The sequence below is a fragment of the Mustelus asterias genome, chromosome 8, assembly GCF_964213995.1.
Source record: "Mustelus asterias chromosome 8, sMusAst1.hap1.1, whole genome shotgun sequence".
NCBI classification, from domain to species: domain Eukaryota; kingdom Metazoa; phylum Chordata; class Chondrichthyes; order Carcharhiniformes; family Triakidae; genus Mustelus; species Mustelus asterias.
The window spans coordinates 127,751,630-127,775,965 of NC_135808.1; the positions used below are offsets into that span (position 1 = coordinate 127,751,630).

General features: G+C 42.5%; 1 protein-coding gene across 3 annotated transcripts in view; it reads right to left on the reverse strand.

The window, feature by feature from the left end:
- Positions 1 to 412: 412 nt before the first annotated feature.
- The window catches only part of usp33 (ubiquitin specific peptidase 33), a 76,989-nt gene continuing 53,065 nt past the window's right edge, over positions 413 to 24,336 (reverse strand). For all 3 annotated transcript variants that reach the window (XM_078218946.1, XM_078218948.1, XM_078218947.1), the window contains 7 exons: positions 22,475 to 22,601; positions 15,176 to 15,345; positions 14,148 to 14,229; positions 12,857 to 12,965; positions 7,216 to 7,318; positions 4,825 to 4,893; positions 413 to 2,939 (listed from right to left, as the gene is read on the reverse strand). In XM_078218946.1, the coding sequence (XP_078075072.1) occupies positions 2,785 to 2,939; positions 4,825 to 4,893; positions 7,216 to 7,318; positions 12,857 to 12,965; positions 14,148 to 14,229; positions 15,176 to 15,345; positions 22,475 to 22,601 (815 nt within the window). In that variant the 3' untranslated portion in view covers positions 413 to 2,784. The remainder of the gene's footprint in view (positions 2,940 to 4,824; positions 4,894 to 7,215; positions 7,319 to 12,856; positions 12,966 to 14,147; positions 14,230 to 15,175; positions 15,346 to 22,474; positions 22,602 to 24,336) is intronic.

Genomic DNA, 24,336 nt, shown 5'->3' on the forward strand with positions numbered 1-24,336 from the left:
ACAAGTAGGCTGACATTAACACTGCAATGAAGTTACTGTGAAAATCCCCGAGTTGCCATACTCCTGTGCCTGTTTGGGTACACTGAGGGAGAATTTAGCATGGCCGATGCACCTAACCCCGCAGGTCTTTCGGACTATGGGAGAAAACCCACGCAGACATGGGGAGAACGTGCAGACTCCCACAAACAGTGACCCAAGCTGGGATTTGAACCTGGGTTCCTGGCACTGTGAGGCAGCAGCGCTAACCACTGCCACGGTGTCACCCTTTTCTGTTTTTATTGCAGCGTTTCTGCCTAAATGCAGACTAGCTGTGGATAAACAAAGACTCTTGAACAGACCGACAGAGCAAGAGATGGTGAATTGTTACGTGACATTACCAAGTAGTGCACAGGAAAGAAAATCTACAGCGGGGTTTGTATCACTTGTTTTATTGAACAAAAGAGACAGGTCCCTATTGCTATTCAGCATCAAGAAGCTAAGAGAACATCTTCCACTGATTATGCATTCCAACTTTACTTCCACAATTATGTACTTCTGCAGCAGTGCAGCACATTTTCACATTCATGATCCTAATATCACAAAGATAACATGCACAGGTGTATGAGACTGAGTGCTTCGTTCTCAGAGTTGAAGGTGCCTGGTTCCGTTAATTGCAATTATCAAGGTACTCTTACATTCCTTACATAAATGATTCCTTTAAAAAAAAACGTAGTTAGTTAGAGTCATAATTTCTTCAAAGTGCAAGTTCAACTTAAATCAGCCATCGTTGCAATCGAGATTTGCATGCGCATTTTAAAAAATAAATTAATACAAAAAAGCTCAAGGGAAAATCCTGTTTAGAAACAGAAAAGTCACATTCTGGCTAATGCATGGTTTCAATTTTATGGAACATTCCTTTGAGGCACATGCTAAGGAGACTGGTTTCAAATCATCAATTCTAGAAGACTGTTGCTCAAGGGCAACTAATCTGTCCAACGAGCTACAGGACCATTTTTGCATCAGTTACATAATCTTACCCTAGAGAATAATCAGCTGTGCTTTTAGTGAAATACTTCAAAGAAGTTTAGCAAGAATCGCACTTGAGTCTAAACCCAACTGATATCTCCTTTTGCTGTCGATTAAAATTTATACCATGGTGAGGAGTTTCTCTTCCTTTACTGGACCCGTGCAGTAGAGAGCCCACAGATTTATTCAAATAAAATTGAATTTTATTTCAACCAGTTGGCAATGACTGGGCACTTTGGGTCATGAACGCTCCGACGTTATGAAGTGTGGAGGCAGGCTGGATGGACCAGCTGGCCGTCACTCCTGGACGTTCAACTCCAGGCACATCACTGAAGGTCAGAGACAATCTCCCGGCATTTAAAAATAATGTTCAGAGAGTGGGTTCGGAAAGATTGCGGTGGCAACACAGGTCTCGACATTTAGGATAATAATGCGAGAAACAATCTTACAGTGTCTCTCAAACACAACAAAATGTTTTGCTTACAGTGAATCATTTTTTAAGTGAAGTGGTTCACTGGAGACAAAAGATAATTTTGACCCAGCAAGAAGCCAGAAATAAAAAATCAAATTTTGAAGGTGGCTGGGTAAAGACTTTAATTACACTGCCCACCCATCAAATGGGGGAAGTGGGACCACTCTTGAAGAGTGTGAGCAGGAGCTGGACAGGCCAAATTGTCTCCTTTTGTGCTGTAGCCATTCTATTAGTGAACACCACATGAGATTCCCTCAGGTCTACACTAGAAAGTTAGCAGAGATTGTGCGTTGAGCTCCTTTGTGTGGGGTTGACTCTACAACCGTCTGCCTCATCAGGTAACAAAGCACCGGCTTGACAGCACCTCCAACAATGCAGCACTCTTCAGTGATCACAGTCTCCGTTATGTCCATAGTTCTCAGGAGTGGGGCTTGAACCCACCGGCTTCAGGCTCAGGAGCGAGTGCTGACAGCTGAGGAGAGTCGACACGTAGGTTCACAAAATTGGAGTGTTCTCACCGGAAGGGAAGTAGTCGGGATGAGCTAACAGATTTTTGAAGTTATGAAAGGGGGTAAACAATAAATAATATGTACTGGTTTTCCAACTTTGTAAAACGAGAGACTGATTCCGATTAGAGGATAGATGGAAGACATTTTCTCCATAGGAAAGGCAATGCTTTATTACAAGTGGCTACTTAGGCATTGAAAAAAGGATTGGGTTATAAATTGAAACTTTTAAAAAAGGTAGGAAAGAGGCTTAGACGGTCAAAGACCCAGTGCTGGCACCAATGCAATGGACTGAACGGCTTTCTATGTTCCTTATAATTTAGATGAACATAATACGTAGGAGTTAGCCTGCCCCACCCACATTGCGTCTAGACTCAACATTACAATTTTTGCAAATTCTCCTGAGAATATTCCTTTAGCTGCTTACAGTAGCACGGACAAGAGCTTTGAAATCTTTGATTTTTCATCTACAGTACAGTGCAAACAGAAGATCAGTGCTTTCCTGAGTCAACTTAATATAAGCAACCTGTTTCACACCAGTACACTTCCAGTGTGTGGGCCTTTCACAGATCAAAGCTACATCACATACCACCAGAAAACACTTCCAACCTTTCAGTACAGCTTATCAGGTAAGCCTGAAACCTACATCAAACTATATTACATAAAAGGGGTTTAACTTTGTGATTGTCCCTAAAACACAAAACATTAATGCCACTGCAGGAGTTGTTTTCAGAAAATATCTCACACCCTGGAATGCTTAGAATCCAGCATAATTCACAGTTTCTAACATTTCCTTTAACATTATTGCACTGGGCGGATTTCAACCTCAATTTTCTCTTCTACATTTGACGTATCAGGATGGCTGATGTTCTGCCGCAAAGTGATCTCTGGGCCTCCTCCGTAGATGGAGTAGAGGAAGCTCCAGGTCTCTTCTGAGATCTGGCCAGAATCAGCTCCTGGAACGAGAAATTTAAAAAGAACGCGATTAGCATCACTGCTCAGAGGATGAGGGCATGGAACTGGTAAATAGCACCCTTCCAAATCACACCAACCAACACAGTTAAGATTCTTTGTGCTTGCCAGTACAGGGCCGGTAGCTTTTCTGGACAGATCTCATTCCGCTATATTGGGCTCCCCCGAAATCAGTCCGACCCAATTTACCTGACTGCTACTACCACAGCACCCCATCACGGCAGCTGATTAGCAAATCTGGAGCAGAAATCTAGTCTCGTTAAGGGCGACCAGCCACAAATGTTAAAATTGTTGTAAAAACCCATCTGGTTCACTAACGTCCTTTAGGGAAGGAAATCTGCTGTCCTTACCTGATCCGGCCTACACCTGACTCCAGACCCACAGCAATGTGGTTGACTCTTAAAATGCCCTCAAATAGCCTAGCAAGGTACTCAGTTCAAGGGCAATTAGGGATGGGCAATAAATGCTGGCCTGAGACGCCCACATCCCATGAAAGAGTAAATAAAACTAGCATTATGGATATACCAGATAAATGAAGACTATGTGGATAAGAAGTTTACTTGTTGAATTACAACTTCTGTATTGAAAACCTCCTACAGTACAGTGACTACACTTAAAGTACTTAATTGGTTGTAAGTGCTTCTACTGAGGTCATGGAATGCACAAGTCTGTTTTTCTTGGGTGTCCTGGACTCTTAGACACATGAACTGCACAAACATCCCCCATACGCCCTTCAGATTCCCATTTGTTATCCAATGATCAGATCTCATCTGCAACCTGGTGTATATTGGCACATCAGCATTCTAACCCAGTATTATGATGATAGGTAGACTGCAGAAAATAGACAACTCTCAGGGACTGAACTAGATCTGGATCTGATCTGCCAAAATTGATACAATCTTTCTATTTATTTTTTTATTAGTGTCACAAGTAGGCTTACATTAACAGTGCAGTTAAGTTACTGTGAAAATCCCCCTAGTTGCCACACTCCGGTGCCTGTTCAGGGACACTGAGGGAAAATTTAGCATGGCCAATGCACCTAACCAGCACGTCTTTTGGATGGTGGGAGGAAACTGAAGCACCTGGAGGAAACCCACGCAGACACGGGGAGAACGTGCAGACTCCACCCAGAGAGTGACCCAAATTGGGAATTGAACCCGGGTCCCTAGAGCTGTGAGGCAGCAGTGCTAACCACTGTGCCATCAGATCGAAAATAACTGACTGGTACAATGTTAATTTAAGCCTACTAAATAAACTTATTTCGCCATTGATGATGCATCCTTCTCAGTCTCCTTTTCCCACTGGGATAAACCTTTGTTGAGCGTTACTAAATATCTCCAAGTCTGCCAAGGCAACACCACTGTCCTAACTTCCAAACTAGCTTCCCAGTTCACTTCAGCCAGCACTGTCATTCATATCCTTAAAATTACCTTTCATTTAGGTTTAAAACACTTAGACCTAGTTCCGTCTAATCAAAGCTCTATACAAGTATACTATAACTTTGCTCGCTCTTTCAAATCATAGAATCCCTACAGTGCAGAAGAGACTATTTGGCCCATCGAGTCTGCGCCCGGCTCTCCGACAGAATACCCCACCCAGACCCTCTTCCCTGCCCTATCCCCGTAACCCCACACATTCACCATGGCTGATCCATCTAATCTATACATCTTGGAAGACTAAGGGGCAATTTAGCATGGCCAATCCCCCTAACCCACACATCTTTAGACTGTGGAGCATCCGGAGGAAACCCACACAGACAGGGGAAGAACATGCAAACTTCACACAGTCACCCAAGGCCGGAATTGAACCCGGGCCCCTGGCGTTGTGAGGCAGCAACACTAACCACTGAAATAAAGAATGTGCACATACCTTGTTTTAAAGACACATGGTTGCTCTTACCAACACCGATCTTGGTGTTATCAATTGGACCAGGATGCTCTAAGACAAGAATTAAGAGGGTATTAATAAATCAAGGATGACACTGTCATTAGCTGGCCATTTATTTAAATGGCACAGAGCAAGTCAAATATCACTATAAATACATATTGTAAATAACAATTTGCATTTTTCTCATTGGAAGGCACCTCATTGAAGTGGAGAAAACCAATATTAAAAAAAAGACAATAAGGTCAGCAGAATTACACTCCATCAGTATTATGTTCGACCGCTACTCAATTCCCATCATAATTAAAAATCCTATGACCCAAATACTTTAAAAAGTCAACAATTGATCACAATAGTTGCAGCATTCACCAACTTTATAAATCTACACTTCCTTTATAATGCATTGCAAGTAACTGCTTTATAAAATTACTTCAAAAAATATTTTCTATTTGAAGAACTACAAGATTAAATTGAGAAATCCAGACACTAAACTCAGGATTAACGACTTGCATGTGCTCATTAATTAATATATGAGGTAGAAATTCTGCCAGCAAATACTCTGTAATAAATTGAGGGCTCAAAGTCTACGGAGCAGGTTGAAATTGAAGAAAGATGAGATAAAGCAGGAAGCGGAGTAAAGTTGGCATCAAGCTTTATTTTTAAAGTTGAAAGTTTCAACTAGGTAGGGAGATAGGTCAGAAAGTGGCCCAGTTTTGAGCTTCTGGGAATGAATACGTTGGAGTACAAACGTTCCGATGAATCTGGGTTCCAACACAGTCGGGATGTAAACAAAATTTTTAGGCATTTAGAACACCAGGCTCTCAATATTTAACAAATTATTTAGCCATCCATGATGCATCTTTGAATTCAATTACTCTTTTGTAACTTGTGTTGATTTTCATTGCAGCCTTTGAGCTGGATCCCTCATTAATCAAATTCAGTATGGACGTGAGGGAAACAAATCCTGGACAAAATATCGTACGGTCTCAATATTATAAAAAAAAAGATATAGAGGCATTGCAGAAGGTGCAAAAGCTATTTACTAGAATGATGCCCAGAACTGAGGGGTTATACCTATCAGGAAAGTTTGAATAGGCTGATGCGCTTTCCTCTAGAGAATTCAAGACCGATGGGCAACCTGATAAGAGAACTTTATTATGAAAGAGATTGATGGAGTAGATAAAGAGACGATATTTCCATTTGTAGGTGAGACCAGAACTAGAGACGATAAATGTAAGGTAGCCATTAATAAATCCAACAGGAGAAATCTCTTCACTCAGAGTGCTGAGATTATGGAACTCACTCCAACAAGGAATTGTTAAGGCAAATAGCAGAGATGCATTTAAGGGAAGCTATATAAACACGATGGAGAAAGGAGCACAAGGATATGATGATGGAATTAAATGAAGGAAGGTAGGAGGAGGCTTGTGTGCAGTATAAAACACCGATGCAGAACTGTCTGTCCAAATAGTCAATTATTGTACTGTGAATACTTTGTAAAACTTAATTTGGACTACATTTTCAATACATGACAACCCTGTCAGACACACACCATATGCGTAAGTGTAAAATCTGGGCCAAATAGCAGGCTTTGCACTGAGGGAAGGGCAAACATTCAATTCAACGAACAAACCCAAAATGGATGCTAAAACATCGGCCAGATAAGCCACGTTCTGGTTTCCTGCTACTGTTATCGAGGAAAAGTTAGAAGAATTGAAACCACTTCTAACTCTTGGATAACTGATATAGTACTGACATCCCAATTACCCCAATCCCCCCCACCCCCTGCCCGCAACTACACCCTGCTGACTATTCTCCCAACCTGACCAATCATCTGATCCCCATGACCCACCCTATCCCATCCATGACTGAACTTCTGACCCCTCCGACACATGCTACCACCAACCCCCCTCCCTCCCCCCCCACCCCTCATCACTAAACTCATCCTAACCCTATTGAACTGATTACCCAGCCCATCCTACTCCTTCCCCAACTGATCCATCCAATTCCTATTCCAAATCCCCCCCAACCCCACCACCTGGCAGCTAGTGCTGAACCTGGGCCGTAGCTTCCTCTCCCCCAACTTGGTCACACTGGACTGAATAGCTTGGGAACCTCCTACACTGCACTTGTCTCTCCCGGCCTGAGTTGGAAGGTCATGTGCAAAATCTGCAGCTCCTCACTAAGGTTAGTAATGAGGCCAGGACTCGGAAGTTCCAGCCCCATGTACTCGTGTCAAATTACCCCCAAAGCATTCACCCGCTAGGAAAGCGAGCAACAATAAAGAAGCATCTCCAAATTTCAAACTAATACAACCTCTAAAATAACCAAGACATGAGCCCATTTTACATGTTTGTGACATTGTGGTTTACATACCATGTTCCTTGCCCTTGACAAATCCTTCCCATTCTCTAAACCACTGCATGCTAATACAGTAGATAACAGAAGGCGATTCTTCTTCCTGGAAAGCTTTGTTTAACTATATTAAAAAAAAATCAATTATTTTGTCAGACTATACAAACTTGCCAAAAACAATCAATGCAACAACATTGGATGTAGAAGCTGAATATTATTGCTTTTAAAAAGACTTGCATTTATAACACCATCTTTCAGGACCTGGAGAGGTGCCAAAGTGATTTACAACCAATTAAGTATTTTTAAAGTTTTGGCACTGTTGTAATGTAGGAAATGCAACAGCCAATTTGTCTACAGCAAAGTCCCACAAACAGCATGAAATCTGACCAGATACAGTAAACTGTGCATCATCCGGCATTGTGCCAACTGGAACGCTCTATTAATCGGAGTTTCAATGTTGGACCTAACAAAGAGACGGGACTTGCCCTCCACCTGTGCAGCGGTTCTCATTTCATGCAGTAGTCGCATTCACAGCAACTCTAGTGGCTTGTTTACAGTGGCGCAGTCCTGCATTTCAGCACTGTTAGGAGCCGGAAAAGATGTTTAGGTTTATTTTTTAGTGTCACAAGTGGGCTTACATTAACAGTGCAATGAAGTTACTGTGAAAATCCCCGAGTCGCCTCACTCTGGCGCATGTTCGGGTACACCGAGGGCGAATTTAGCATGGCCAATGCACCTAACCAGCAGGTCTTTCGGACTGTGGGAGGAAACCAGAGCACCTGGAGGAAACCCACACAGACACGGGGAGAACATGCATACTCCACACAGATAGTGACCCAAGCCGGGAATTGAACCCAGGTCCCTGACGCTTTGAGGCAGCAGTGCTAACCACTGTGCCACCCTGCTACACATTTGATGCATTGTGTCCATACTGACTCTGTGAAAACTATCCAATTTGTCCCAACCCCCTGCTCTTTGCATAGCCTTGCTTGAGAATTGCAAAGAATGTCTGCTGAATGCACGGCAGGGTCTCAGCAGTGGGTAGGATAGGGAGGGGGAGATGGGCCGGCTTGTGTGGGAGAACTGGGCACAGGGTGGGAATTCTGTCCTTCCTGTGTTGGGGTGAGAGAGATACTTAAAACCAGGTTCAGTCAGATTGCTGTTGACTTTTTATATCTAATTGAAATGAAATCGTTGGTTAAATAAAAGCAAAATACTTTGGGTGCTTGAAATCTGAAATAAGAACAGAAACTGCTGAAAACACTCAGCAGGTTTGGCAGCATCTGGAGAGCAAGAAACTGAATTAACTTCGAGTCCGCGTGACTCTTCTTCAGAGTTAAAGAGAGGGAGAAATGCGAGGGATTTTATATTGTTTAAGAGGGGGGTGTAGCAACTCACCAAGGCTCTTTTGACAGCACCTCCCAAATGTGGGACTTCGACCAACTTGGAGGATGGGACACCAGCTCCTACACATACCTCTCCAAATCACACACCATCCTGATTCGGAACAAAATTGCTGTCCCATTACTGCCACTCGGTCAGAATTCTGAAACTGCGCTGTGGGTGTAGCTATATTCTTATATTCTTATACCACATGGACTGTAGGTAGCTCAAGAAGTTAGCTCTCCACCAACTTTCAAGGGCAATTAGGGATGGACACTAAATGTTGGCCTAGCCAGTGACGCCCATATCCCACGAACAAATGAAAGAAATTCCGAGGAAGCTAATTTCAGCATTTCAACTAGATTTTAAACAAAGAAATTAGAAATAGTAACTCAAACACCAGTCTTTCACTTTCAACAGTAGAAATAACCTTTTCATAGAAATCAAAGAACAGTACAGCACAGAACAGGCCCTTCGGCCCATGATGTTGTGCCGAGCTTTATCTGAAACCAAGATCAAGCTATCCCACTCCCTATCATCCTGGTGTGCTCCATGTGCCTATCCAAGAACCGCTTAAATGTTCCTAAAGTGTCTGACTCCACTATCACTGCAGGCAGACCATTCCACACCCCAACCACTCTCTGCGTAAAGAACCTACCTCTGATATCCTTCCTGTATCTCCCACCACGAACCCTATAGTTATGCCCCCTTGTAATAGCTCCATCCACCCGAGGAAATAGTCTTTGAATGTTCACTCTATCTATCCCCTTCATCATTTTATAAACCTCTATTAAGTCTCCCCTCAACCTCCTCCGCTCCAGAGAGAACAGCCCTAGCTCCCTCAACCTTTCCTCATAAGACCTACCCTCCAAACCAGGCAGCATTCTGGTAAATCTCCTCTGCACTCTTTCCAGCGCTTCCACATCCTTCTTATAGTGAGGTGACCAGAACTGCACACAATATTCCAAATGTGGTCTCACCAAGGTCCTGTACAGTTGCAGCATAACCCCACGGCTCATAAACTCCAACCCCCTGTTAATAAAAGCTAACACACTATAGGCCTTCTTCACAGCTCTATCCACTTGAGTGGCAACCTTTAGAGATCTGTGGATATGGACCCCAAGATCTCTCTGTTCCTCCACAGTCTTCAGAACCCTACCTTTAACCCTGTAATCCACATTTAAATTAGTCCTACCAAAATGAATCACCTCACATTTATCAGGGCTAAACTCCATTTGCCATTTTTCAGCCCAGCTTTGCATCCTATCTATGTCTCTTTGCAGCCTACAACAGCCCTCCACCTCATCCACTACTCCACCAACCTTGGTGTCATCAGCAAATTTACTGATCCACCCTTCAGCCCTCTCCTCTAAGTCATTAATAAAAATCACAAAGAGCAGAGGACCAAGCACTGATCCCTGTGGCACTCCGCTAGCAACCTGCCTCCAATCCGAAAATTTTCCATCCACCACCACCCTCTGTCTTCGATCAGATAGCCAGTTACCTATCCAATCGGCCAACTTTCCCTCTATCCCACACCTCCTTACTTTCATCATAAGCCGACCATGGGGGACCTTATCAAACGCCTTACTAAAATCCATGTATATGACATCAACTGCCCTACCTTCATCAACACACTTAGTTACCTCCTCAAAAAATTCAATCAAATTTGTGAGGCACGACTTGCCCTTCACGAATCCGTGCTGACTATCCCGGATTAATCCGCATCTTTCTAAATGGTCGTAAATCCCATCCCTAAGGACCTTTTCCATCAATTTACCAACCACCGAAGTAAGACTAACCGGTCTATAATTACCAGGGTCATTTCTATTCCCTTTCTTAAACAGAGGAACAACATTCGCCACTCTCCAGTCCTCTGGCACCATCCCCGTGGACAGTGAGGACCCAAAGATCAAAGCCAAAGGCTCTGCAATCTCATCCCTTGCCTCCCAAAGAATCTTAGGATATATTTAATCAGGCCCAGGGGACTTATCGACCTTCAGTTTATTCAAAACTGCCAGTACATCCTCCCTCCGAACATCTATTTCCTCCAGCCTATTAGCCTGTAACACCTTCTCTTCCTCAAAAACATGGCCCCTCTCCTTGGTGAACACTGAAGAAAAGTATTCATTCATCACCTCGCCTATCTCTACTGACTCCATACACAAGTTCCCACTACTGTCCTTGACCGGCCCTAACCTCACCCTGGTCATTCTTTTATTCTTCACATAAGAGTAAAAAGCCTTGGGGTTTTCCTTGATCCGACCCGCCAAGGACTTCTCATGTCCCCTCCTAGCTCTCCTAAGCCCCCTTTTCAGCTCGTTCCTTGCTAACTTGTAACCCTCAATCGAGCCATCTGAACCTTGTTTCCTCATTCCTACATAAGCTTCCCTCTTCCTTTTCACAAGTCTTTCCACCTCTTTCGTGAACCATGGTTCCCTCACTCGGCCATTTCCTCCCTGCCTGACAGGGACATATCTATCAAGGACACCCAGTATTTGTTCCTTGAAAAAGTTCCACTTTTCATTGGTGCCTTTCCCTGACAGTTTCTGTTCCCAACTTATGCCCCCTAATTCTTGCCTAATCGCATCATAATTACCTCTCCCCCAATTGTAAACCTTGCCCTGCCGTACTTTTGAAGTGACTTATTCAACCGATACGTTATTTAACTACTTTATGACGAGCTGCAAAGAATATCTTAAAAGTAAAGTAAAAATAAAGTTTATTTATTAGTAACAAGTGGGCTTACATTAACACTGCAATGAAGTTACTGTGAAAATCCCCTAGTTGCCACACTCCGGTGCCTGTTCAGGTACACTGAGGGAGAATTTAGCAAGGCCAATGCATCTAACCAGCATGTCTTTCGGACTGTGGGAGAAAACCGGAGCACCTGGAGGAAACCCACGCAGACATGGGGAGAATGTGCAACTCCACAGACAGTGACCAAAGCCAGGAATCGAACCCAGACCCCTGACGCTGTGAGACAGCAATGTTAACCACTGTGCCACCATGCCTTGATGAATTGAATGAGTTCATATTTGCAGTTGTGCTTTTCCTCATTACTGCACAAGGTTTCAGTTGATTTCCTGTGGTTAATCCTTAAGGAATGGATGAAAATACCATGTTACAGTTGACAGCAGACATGCTATTAATAGCTAGTTCACAAAGGGGAGTGAAAATTTGTTTAAAAGCAAGTGGTTGAATATTTTTACTTTTTACTGCTCCCAGTACAAATGAGTGACAGGACAGGGCAACTTTATTGAAATTAAGGTGCTTAATTTGATTTTGCTGAGTTTAACGATGAACCACGAGTCATGTATGCTGAAGTACGCAAGGCAATGAAGTGTGCTCATGAAACCCAGTAAAACAGAAACCAATTAATTTTAGATACAGCACAAAAGGTTGGGAATCTCCAAGTGAGATGGGAAAGAAAATTGCAGCAGTCAGAAATTTGAAATAAAAGTTAAGTGCTTGAGATGCACAGGCCAGTCTAACACTTCCATTAACAACATCTCCTGAGTTCTCCTTCCTTTTAACTTTTTTCCTGATTTTTGATGTAGTTGGAACCTTCTCCCCACATTTTGTCCTTGCTCCCTCCTTCTCGGACTCCTTACATAAGTTCCCATCCCCCTGGCATATTCATTTAAACCCTCCCCAACCACTCTCGCAAACACTCCCCCTAGGACATCAGTCCCGGTCCTGCCCAGGTGTAACCCGTCCAATTTGTCCCACCTCCCCCAGAACCGGTCCCAATGCCCCAGGAATCTGAAACCCTCTCCCTGACACCATCTCTTCAGCCATGTGTTTATCCGATATATCCTCTCATTTCTACTCTGACTAGCACGTGGCTAGCATATGTCTGTATGTTTATGGATAATAGCAGTGGCAGATGTCTAATGTGCCAATGCTACTTTTTTTTTTTTAAAAAGCTGGTAATGTTTCCCCACACAAAAAAAACTTTAGCTCTTAGTCCACAATGAACTGCTTAATGTACCTTACATTATCAAGTCTTTTAATTCGCCATTCTGAAGAGGTCCAAATGATCAAATTCACCATCAGAAACTGCAAGGTGAGGCCATGACTTTGTTCCAAGTTTGTTTGATTCGAATGGAAGACGTGAGTTTTTAGTGCAACCAAATGATGGACTAAAACACAAATTCTCCAAATCCACACCCTTATAAATTCCACAGGTTTCAATTTTGGATGCAAAACATTTCAAGTCCGGGTTGAAGTGCAAAACAAAATCTTCAGACTTTTAACAAGACATTTGTTTGCTTACCCGTATGAACATTTCCAGTTCCATCTTCCTTCTCTTTTCAATCTTTTCAATCTCAATCTGACAGATTTGGCAGGTGTAGAGGTGATTGACAGCCGGTCCCCCTCCGTACCTGGCAGGGGAGGGGAACAGAATATTCTAGTTTCTGTAAAACGTAACACTGCTGCATGCCAGTCAAGAAAAACGAAACATTTATATAGAACCCTTCCTGACCTCAGAACACTCCAAAGCATTGTATAGTCAACCATTGTATAGTCAACCATTGTATAGTCAACCATTGTATAGTCAACCACTATCGAAGTGCATTCACAATTGCAATCGAGGGAAGTGTGGCAGTTAACACTTTCTGTTTGTGAACAGAATTCCCACTCACCTGAAGAAGGGGCTTAGAGCTCCGAAAGCTTGTGTGGCTTTTGCTACCAAATAAACCTGTTGGACTTTAACCTGGTGTTGTTAAACTTCTTACTGAGTTAACTTATGCACAGGAAAATCCCACAAATAGCAAAGATATAAATAAGACAGAAGGTACAAAGACAGCTGATCTGTTTTAATGATGTTGGTTGATAAAAGTGTGCCAGTGTGCTATACAGTAGATTTAAAACCCAACACTGAGTCAAAGTGATGGAAAGTGCTCAAAGAGTTTCAGAGATTATCAGAGAGGTTAGCAGCTAGATTAACTAAAAAGTAATCAAACTAAATCGGTGACTGTCCAGAGCTATCATCTCCCACCAGCAAACAAACCATTCAACTGCTTCTTAAACAAAGCCACGGTTTTTAACAGAGCCGGTTGCAGTTATAAACAAAATGTTGAGCCAATTTAAAGAGAAAACTCTCAAAATGTTCTGTTCGCACCGACAGCAGGACAATGCCGACTGAAGTAAAATGACAGACTCATCATGCAGCAAGTACACCAAAGAAAGATCAGCCCCAGCCTTTTACATCTCAAAAAAGGAATCTTTAAAAACAGAATTCCAGGCGTTTATTGACAAAAATAAAAAAATCAATGCCTCTCACTTAATTTGTAAATGGACCACTGATTGGTGTATCAAGTTCCACTTCAGTGCTTCTGTGATTTTCAGTGTGTTTACAGAATGATCTTGCATAACTCTTTTAGGGATCGAATGTCATGATTCCATCTATAGGTGGTTTTCCTTTCGCAACGACATGTTTATTGTGAAAACAAGCGGCCTTGCCGATCTATAATGGCATGACTGAACACGAGTTGTTATTCATGGAAAGATTAACCCTAAATAGTCACTTCCCAGGGGAGGAGGAGGAGGAGAACGTTACTCACCTGCTGTACAGATAGTCCCATACATTCTGAGGCAACATCACTACAAGATCATCTATATAACTGGCCTTCTGAGGGGGGACACCTGTAACAGACAGGTTTCAGTGAATAGTGTTACACGGTGACTCTCCAATGTCTTGTTTCTATGATTCTTTAAAAGAAAAAAATGCAATGCTGTTCATAACAGAGATTTATTTTTATGGTGACTTTCTTCCCTCATCTTCTCTTTGCTGGGGTAAAGTTCCACAGGCAGTGGCCACCCTCTGGTACCTAGAACCAACAAGCCTAATGTCATCTGGCATTTGCATCTTCTTCAAAAGGGTTGTTACTGGATGAGGATTAGGAACGGATTTTCCCTTTACTTTATCCTGGAAAGCAGAGGTTAATTTCAACAGACTCTCTGACGTGGAGGCTTTAGAGAGAGTGCAGAGGAGGTTTACCAGGATGTTGCCTGGTATGGAAGGACTTAGTTATGAGGAGAGATTGGGTAAACTGGGGTTGTTCTCACTGGAAAGACGGAGGATGAGGGGAGACCTAACAGAGGTGTATAAAATTATGAAAGGCATAGATAGGGTGAACGGTGGGAAGCTTTTTCCCAGGTCGGTGGTGACGTTCACGAGCGGTCATAGGTTCAAGGTGAGGGGGGGGAGGGGGGGGGGAGGTTTAACACGGATATCAGAAGGACGTATTTTACACAGAGGGTGGTGGGGGCCTGGAATGCGCTGCCAGGCAAGGTGGTGGAGGCAGACACACTGGGAACATTTAAGACTTTTCTAGATAGCCACATGAACGGAGTGGGAATGGAGGGATACAAAAGAATGGTCTAGTTTGGACCAGGGAGCGGCGCGGGCTTGGAGGGCCGAAGGGCCTGTTCCTGTGCTGTATTGTTCTTTGTTCGCCACCTCAGATGAGATCAATTAGCGCCGTATGAAATAGGAATCAAATCTCAGACATATTAACCTCCCCTTCCGCATCAACCCGTCAGTTGCTAACAGTCGGCATGGCTGCAATGCACTTCAAGTACACCTTACCTCCATGCACACAGAGGAACTCATTGTTGCTAATGGGGCCTGGCTCAGCAAAGGTCTTGAATTTGTTCAGCCACTGGCGGGAAATGTAGAACTGAAGCAGACTAGGTTCCATCATATTGAGTAGGTGATTTACTCTCTGTCTTTCCTTCTGCATCTCCTCACTGCTTTTCCTGCCAAATAAAAATGACAAGACAATCAAAGTGTGCAGCAGCTGATTTCTTGTTGACCCCACTGTAGAATCGCTTTATTCTCCTCCCTGTAGTGTTAGCGCCAAAATTGTTGGTTTCTGCACCAGATCATTTGCAAAAAAAAAAAAGCATTTCAAATTGTTCCACAATGAGACGGCACGGTGGCTAACACTGCTGCCTCATTGCGCCAGGGACCCAGCTTCAATTCCATCCTTGGGTCACTGTCTGTGTTCACCCCTTTCTTGACTGGCATTCTCCCCATGTCTGCGTGGGTTTCCTCCGGGTGCTCCGGTTTCCTCACACACTTTAAAGATGCGTGGGTTAGGGTGATTGGCCATGATAAGCTGCTCCTTAGTGTCAGGGAGATTAGCAGGGTAGTTATGTGGGATTACGAGGATAGGACCTGGGTGGGACAGTCGTCGGTGCAGACTTAATGGGACGAATGGCCTCCTTCTGCACTGTAGGGATTCTATGAGACTCCCACCATCAGATATCATCTTTGTATCATGCTTTTTCAGTGGACACAACTCATTCTTGGAGCAAAGGTCTTGGAATCTTACAGCACAGATGAAAGTCAAATGGCTCACTGTGCCTGTATCAGCTCTCTGAAAGAAGTTATTCAATTAGTCCCATGCCACTGCTCTTTCACTACCATACCCAGCAGATATTTCTTCTTCAGCTTACTCTTCTGTAAGTTACCATCACTTCCATCCACCTTTCAGGGAGTGTACTTCAAACAATAAATCACCATTTAAAAGAAATGCTCTTCTCCTTGCATCCTCTTGACTATACCCCACCTTCCAACACCCCCTCCTCACACTGGAACCAGACTCAAATCCTAATGACGTTTTAACTGGACGAAATGGAAAATAAAATTGCAGGCTTGGATTAATAAGATTTTCATCAGAGCAACCAAAGTCATTCTGCCTAGCCAACAAAGTGTTCAACTTTCCTATAGGCTGCGTTTCTATGAGTAGGAATATTTTGTAAAATAATCAATAGCTTGTTGCAATGCCTCATGGGCATTTACTGAATGACCCCCAAGTGAAGAAATCACCAGCAAGATTTCACCTTTTGCAGCCGTTACTTTAACGTGAATCAGAACAAATGCAGATTTAACGTGAGCTAACAGGCAAGTGATACTTGAAATAAAAAGAAAAAAATTTCACTTTTAATAGTTAAGACAAAGATGCGTCTTCTGCAACCACAAGTATTTGCATCTCTCTTGGCATCGTTCCACAATATGCTGTTCTTTATCCAAAAGAGAAAATGCTGGAAAATCTCAGCAGGTCTGGCAGCATCTGTAAGGAGAGAAAAGAGCTGACATTTTGAGTCCAGATGACCCTTTGTCAAAGCTTCATCTGGACTCAAAACATCAGCTCTTTTCTCTCCTTACAGATGCTGCCAGACCTGCTGAGATTTTTCAGCATTTTCTCTTTTGGTTTCAGATTCCAGCATCCGCAGTAATTTGCTTTTATGCTGTTCTTTATTCCTGCTTGAGAAAGTCAGGTGTCTTCTGCAACAACTGCTTTCACTTTGAATTTCACAGGTCTGATCAGCACCAAGGCACATTTCGACGAAGCTCCCCCCCCTTCTCTCGGATCATGACAATTCTGATGGTGTAGCTTTCTAGAGTTTCTTTACAACTGACCAACCAATAACACCCCAGCTCACATTTTGGCCACTTCTGGGAAAACACCCAGCTCTTTGGCATCTCTGAGCTATTCACACAACTTTCCAGGTTTGAGACTTTTTAGCCAGCTCCCACAATATCTCCAAGATCTTCTGGCTCCTCTTCAGCCAAACAGAATAATTGGCCTCTTCCTGAGAGCGATTTGATTTTTCTCGAACTCTGCGGTCCTTTTTCTGTCTCTACCTGCTTTCTCATGTCTGCATCTGTGCACTTATCACCTTCACTTTTCAGCTCCTCTGCTTGATGACCTCCTTTGTGTCTACCTACCACATGGCTATTTTCTTAACTTCCTTCCTGTTGGTAATGGTTCGAGGTCAAGGGTTGCCAGGTCACAGTGAACAGGTCACAGGTCACAGTCACAGTTCTTATCTAAGGGCATTACAAATGATCTCTTTACAATTGATGCAAACTCATGAAAGTCCTTTTCAAATTTTTAAAACAATAAGAGATTCCACAATCATTTAAAATAAATTACATATTTCCCTCACTGTGTTGCTTCCAGGTCAAAAGTTGTCAAAGTTGCTAAACATTAAGGGTTACATTATGTAAAATAACATGCAAATCAGTACCGCAGTGCAGTATTGCATTGTTGAAAGTTCTGCCTCACCAATAAGACATTAGAGATCGTCTTTCTGTCCCAAGTGGATATAAAAGTTCCTGTGGCAACATTCAAAGTTCAGCAGGGGCATTTTCCCAGTGCCATGACCCAACTTTTACAGATGCACCAGAGAAAGCAGCCTTTCCGGATGTATCACAGTCTGGTGTAGCTCCTGCTCTGACCAAGACCGCAAGAAATTACAAAGAGAACAAAGCCCGGTCCATCAAGCAAACCAGCCTCGCATTCACTGACTCTATCTGCACTTCCCGCTGCCTTGGAAAAGCAGTCAGCATAATCAAGGACCCCATGCACCCTGGACATGCTCTCTTCCACCTTCTTCCGTCGGGAAAAAGATACAAAAGTCTGAGGTCACGTACCAACCGACTCAAGAACAGCTTCTTCCCTGCTGCTGTCAGACTTTTGAATGGACCTATCTTGCATTAAGCTGATCTTTCTCTACACCCCAGCTATGACTGTTACCCTACATTCTGCACCCTCACCTTTCCTTCTCTATGAACGGTATGCTTTGTCTGTCTAGCGCAAGAAACAATACTTTTCACTGTATACCAATACATATAACAATAATAAATTAAAACATGGATTCCTCATCAGTACCACAAAGACATTATCTAGCCAATTATCTTATTATTGTTTGAAGGAGCGTGCTATGTGCAAATTGGCTGCTGTCTCCTACATTACAGCAGCAACACAAAGTATTTCATTGGCTGTGGACGTCCTTGTGAAAAGTGCAGTGCAAGATCTTTCTAGCAAAGATGTTTAAAGGGGATTCTGCCATTTTAACACAACATGTTCTAATGATGTTTAGTATTCTTAATGATTACAGCACAATAGAAAAGGAAAGAGTGAATGTATGAATAATACACATCATTTCTCACACAACTAATTACTTTTGCAGTGAAAGTCTGCAAGGTTGACTGATGCAGCAACCATTTTACACACAAGATCCTGCAAAGGACAGGATGATCAAATTCACTGTGTTTGGTGATTTTAGTTGAAGGAGGAATGTTGGCCAGGAGATGAGGAAAATAGCTAGCCCTTTAAATAGTGGGATCTTTAGACTTTGATTCAAATGGAACATAATTCTTGAAAGTTTATCAGGAAACCAATCCACACTGCAGGAGTGATATTTCATACCAACTGTGCCACAGCCAAGTTAATCTCGAGCTTCTAATGTTCAGTTACAACAAAAATAGCTCTGATCCTGCTGGGGCATGATATCATTGCCAAGTGTTCACTTTGCTTTTACATGAAATAAGAGATCAAGAAATGGCCATTACAAAAATGAAGCATTTCTTCTAAGAAACTAAACTAAATCTTTAAGTTCGTCATGCCATTTTGGCACAGTTAATGGGCTGAATGATTTCCTTTGTGCTGCACTCTTCTATAAAGAACAATGTTTTTATCACCTGTGGTATAATTACTATTCAATCAGTGGTTGTTATTAAGTTGGTGCCCTAAGGATGGAAACTTCAATTCAAACACAAACATCACGTGTGATTTGTTCAAATCTATTTTTTATTAGAAGCTCTTTTTTCAATTTAACTATGACTGTTCTTTTACGGTTTATTTACTACAATTTTCCAATTGAAAAAGTAAAAGTAAAGTTTATTTATTAGTGTCACAAGTAAGCTTATATTCACACTACAATTAAGTTACTGTGAAAATCCCCTAGTCGCTATACTCTGGCATCTATTCGGATACACGGAGGGAGAATTTAGCATGGCCAATGCACTTAACCAGCACACCTTTGGACTGTGGGAGGAAATCGGAGCACCGGAGGAAACCTGCACAGACACGGGGAGAACGTGCAGACTCCACAGAGACAGTGACTCAAGCCGGGAATTGAACCCGGGTCCCTGGCGCTGTGAGGCAGCAGTGCTAACCACTGTGCCACCATGCCGCCAAGCCCAAATCAGAATATAATTATTACAGCAATATCATTCTATTGTCTTCTGAAGATTGTGTGAAGGCACATGGTAAAATCAGTAGCTGAAGAAAATGGAAGGTGGCTCTCGTGGTTCCCTGGATACACTGCAAACTCAAAGGTGTCCTGGCAAGTGAAAACACGGATGCTGGGATCGCCTGAAAGAGTAGTCTCAAGTAGATACAAATATGCGGAGTCAGAACAGGGAAAAAAAAGCCCCCAAAGAGAGTAATGGCTTTTCCTCTAGTATTATACTCAACTCTAAGTTAGCTTTAAACAATAGATATTAAATCAGGAGTGTGTTCAGGGTTTTGACGAGGAATTACGAACTGCGGTATCGTAAGCTTGATTGTGCTGGGAGCTTTAAAGTAGCATTTAAATATGGCATTTATCATTTTCATCATTGTTGTAGGATGCAGCACAAAGAATGTCACTGCACTGCACCACTTATATAAGTAGCTAGAGTATACACACACATTGTTGATTTGACTTCAAACCAAAAATTTGTTTGGAAGTTGGAAATAAACAGGTTATATTTGTGAAGATTACGTTAATGATGGATTCCGCCTCAAGGCATTCCAATTCACTGCAGCTGCATATGAATTTGATCAGTTTATGCTGCAGAGCTACGTGGCAGATTCCAAGTGAATTTGCATTGTAAAATTTGAGTTGCTGCGAGGCAAGCTGACTTCACAATTACCTATCTTCTGCAGCGCAACCAATTGCAAATTGAATTGTCTGACCTTTATGCAGCAAATTCATAGCCTTCTGACTTCTAAAACAGTCTTGCATAAACGTTTGGTGTTTGAATAAGAAAAGTGCAATAAACCTATTTTAATGTAGTGTCTGGCAGCCCAGTATGATATGTGTAACCAAGTCAGCTCGCTGCCAAAGTCTATCGCAGGGAAAGAAGCATTGTAGAGCTTTAACGTATGCTGCAGGGTGATTTTTATATGGATATAGAATGATGCAGAAGTATAAACAAGAAAAATGCAGAACCTCACTTTAAATTAGGCAGCAACATCAGGACAAGCTTCAACTTAAAAAGGGCAGACAGCTCCAACAGGAGGAAAACTTCATAAGCAGAGCTCAATCAATGGAACGGACCAAAGTTGTGTAGTATAATCAGAAACGCCAGAAACATTTAAGCAACAGCTGGTTTCTGGGATGTGGAGGGCGGGTGGAAAGGGGGAGCAGACTTATGATTGGCAGAGCTCTGAAAAACAAAATGTCCCACCTCAGCCACATCCACTGTCCATGCATAGAATCATGCAGTATAGAAGAGGCCCTTCAGCCCATCGAGTCTGCACTGGCACATGCGAAGCACCTGACTTCCTACCTAATCTCATTTACCAGCACTTGGCCCACAGCCTTGAATGTTTTGACATGCCAAGTGCCCATCCAGGTATCTTATAAAGGATGTGAGGCAACCCGCCTCCACCATCCTCCCAGACCGTCACAACCCTCTGGGTAAAAACATTTTTCCTCACATTCCCCCCAGGCCCCTGCCCCTCGCCTTGAACTTGTGTCCCCTTGTGACTGACCCTTCAACTAAGAGGAACAGCTGCTCCTTAACCACTCTGTCCATGCCCCTCATAATTTCACGAGTGGCGGTTAGATCCTGCTCGCAGTTCAATCAAGATTTGCATGCTAAATGATGTATGCACCCAATTTATATCAGCAATTTTGTTTAGATTAAAGAACATTGAGGTGAGAAACACACAACACAGTAATCAAAATTGTGAATTAGTGTACATCAACAATACATACATTTTGTTTAGGGACCATTCAGACTCATATTGTACTTTTATTTTGAAAAAGGTTGACCATGAGGGAGGCAATGACAATGTCACAGTAGTTTTAATTTCACCTTCTTGATCACACCACAAACACCAAAACAAATAACAAATCATTGCACTGAAGGAGGCAGCAAACATCCCAGGGGGTATGGAGCAAGGAGGAAAAACACAAACATTATAAATACTGTCCAGCAATGAACTATTTTGGATATGCGGACAACTGAGCCGGAATGGCCAGCTAAGGGCAGGATTGAACACAGCAATCTCCCACAAACACCAATATGATAATGGCCAGATAATGTGTTTTGTAATGCTGGTTGAGGAATAAGTGTTGATTGGGACACCAGGAGAACTCCCTTGTTCTTTTAAGATAGGGTCATTCGAGGGAATGGATATGGTCTCTGTTTAATTCCAATTATGGTGGTCCCGACCCAGATTTTGTGCTGAAGCTTCTGGACTGGGCCTATATCTCGCAGCATTCTGACCAAAAGACCAAAGTACAAGTGCTACTACAGAATCATCATTTACACCACAAAAATCACAAACAGGGTCACTAGGTTTCCTCAGCTAAATATTGAGCATTGAGTGGTTAGCACTGCTGCCCCTCAGCGCCAGGGACGCATATTCAATTCCGATCTGGAGTGACTGTTTGTGTGGAGTTTGCACATTCTCTCCATGTCGGCGTGGGTTTCCTCCGGCTGCTCCGGTTTCCTCTCTCAGTCCAATGATGTGCGGGTTAGGTTGATTGGCCATGCTAAATTGCCCCTTGGTGTAAGGGGACTAGCAGGGTAAATACGTGGGGTTATGGGGATAGAGCCTGGGTGGGATTGCTGTTGGTGCAGGCTCGATGGGCCAAATGGTCTCCTTCTGCACTGTAGGAATTCTATGATTCTTCTATGAATGTTTGAGGTTATGATTTGGATGCCCAAAATCCAGACGATTAAATTTAAAAGTCATGAAACTGGCAGGGCTGGACCACTGGTTGGTAGGGCCTGGATAAGTCAAAATCTATTCTTAATATGCGGGACGATAATTCTAAATGCTTTTCCACGGAAAACAAAAACCAGCAGCCTTACCTGTAAAAGAGGACGTAAGCTTCCGCATTCTGCACAGTGGATTCAGACACTTCCATAACAGTCTGGTCATCAAATTCAAACCATCGATCATTCAGATTATTTAGGCAATAGGCTGTATAATGGCCACCTGAAGTTAATAAAAAACACAAACATCTGTAAAAGTATCCTGGATGAGCTGAACGATGATATATTATAAATCAGGGCCACTGGCCTACAGTGACAGAAGAGCATAGTATTGTTATTGCATTGAGGATCTTTCAACAACATTCTATACAGGGATCGCAACAGTTCAAGAAGGCAGCTCACCGCCACCTTATGGGCACCTCGGAATGGGCCATATATGTGGCATAGCCAGCAACGCCCACATGCCATAAAATGAATTTTTTTTAAAAGCTACCATTCCCCCACAAATGGCATGCGGCAAACATATTCTCTCCCTTCTTCTCAGGAACGGCAAAGGAAGGATTCTTTCAGACAGCAGATTACAGAGTTATAACCTACCTGACCTGAAGAATTTAGATGAAGACCACCTTCTAGACTTTGCACCCTACCCATTAATTTCTCTCCTTCGAGCAACACATTTTAACTGTCTCCAGTATCCTTTGGAACTACCAGCTTCAACCAACATCTCTGGCAATTCATTCCATAAGTGTTACCCTCTAGGTGAAAGCAGGTATGCTCACCAACTCGCACCCCCAATCCATTTCTCTTCAATACATGATACAGTTTTTAAATAGCTTGGAAAAGGGTGAACAAAAACAATTGGGACTCAGGGATTTATACAAAGGAATGTTAAATATAAAAGGTAGGAAGTGATGTGGAATCTATTAAGTCCCTATTGAGCCACTGCATGCATTATTGTATCAGAGTCAAGGAAAATATGCAGCAATTAAATTATGAATACTGATTCAAAATAATTCAAGGCTTTTAAAATGATGAAATCTTACAGGTGGACTGTTTCCAATGACTGGAAAAATCTAAATACTGAATCATTAGGAGTTCAAGGGAGAAGTTAGAAGAGGTATCATGTGACTATACCAACCTTTACCACAAGTTTGCTATTGGGACATGGGCTACAACAATTAAAATGGAGAGTAGTAAAGACACAATGAACGAAACGATCTCTGGAATTCTTATGCATCTACAAACCATATTTAACTACACCCTAACAAAAAAGACTTGGGTTTATAAATCACCATGGCCATGTGACATTCTAAAATAGTTTAAAATCAATTAAAGTGCTTTTGAAGCAGAGTTACTGTTGAAATGTAGGAAACAAGGCAGTGAACTTATACTCAGCAAGGTCCAACAAACAGTAGTGAGATAAAGATTTAATAATCTGTTCTATTAATATTGGTTGAAGGATAATGAGAACAAATTTTAATTACTTGGACAGTGAATAAACCTTGAGAATAGCATGAAGTTTATGCCTAAAAAAAACCAAAACCCAATGCAGCAATCACTGTGTGAATAATATTTTGTAAATAGCAATCATGGTCCTTCCATGCTGATGCTATAGTTAAGAAAGCCCACCAACACCTCTACTTTCTCAGAAGACTAAGGGAATCCGGCATGTCCACTACAACTCTCACCAATTTTTTACAGATGCACCATAGAAAGCATCCTTTCTGGTTGTATCACAGCTTGGTATGGCTCCTGCTCTAACCAAGACTGCAAGAAACTACAAAGGGTTGTGAACGTAGCCCATCACGCAAATCAGCCTCCCATCCATTGACTCTACACTTTCTGCAGGCTCGGAAAAGCAGCCAGCATAATCAAGAGCCCCACACACCCCAGACATTTTCTCTTCCACCTTCTTCCTATGGGGAGAAAGATATAAAAGTCTGAGATCATGTACCAAC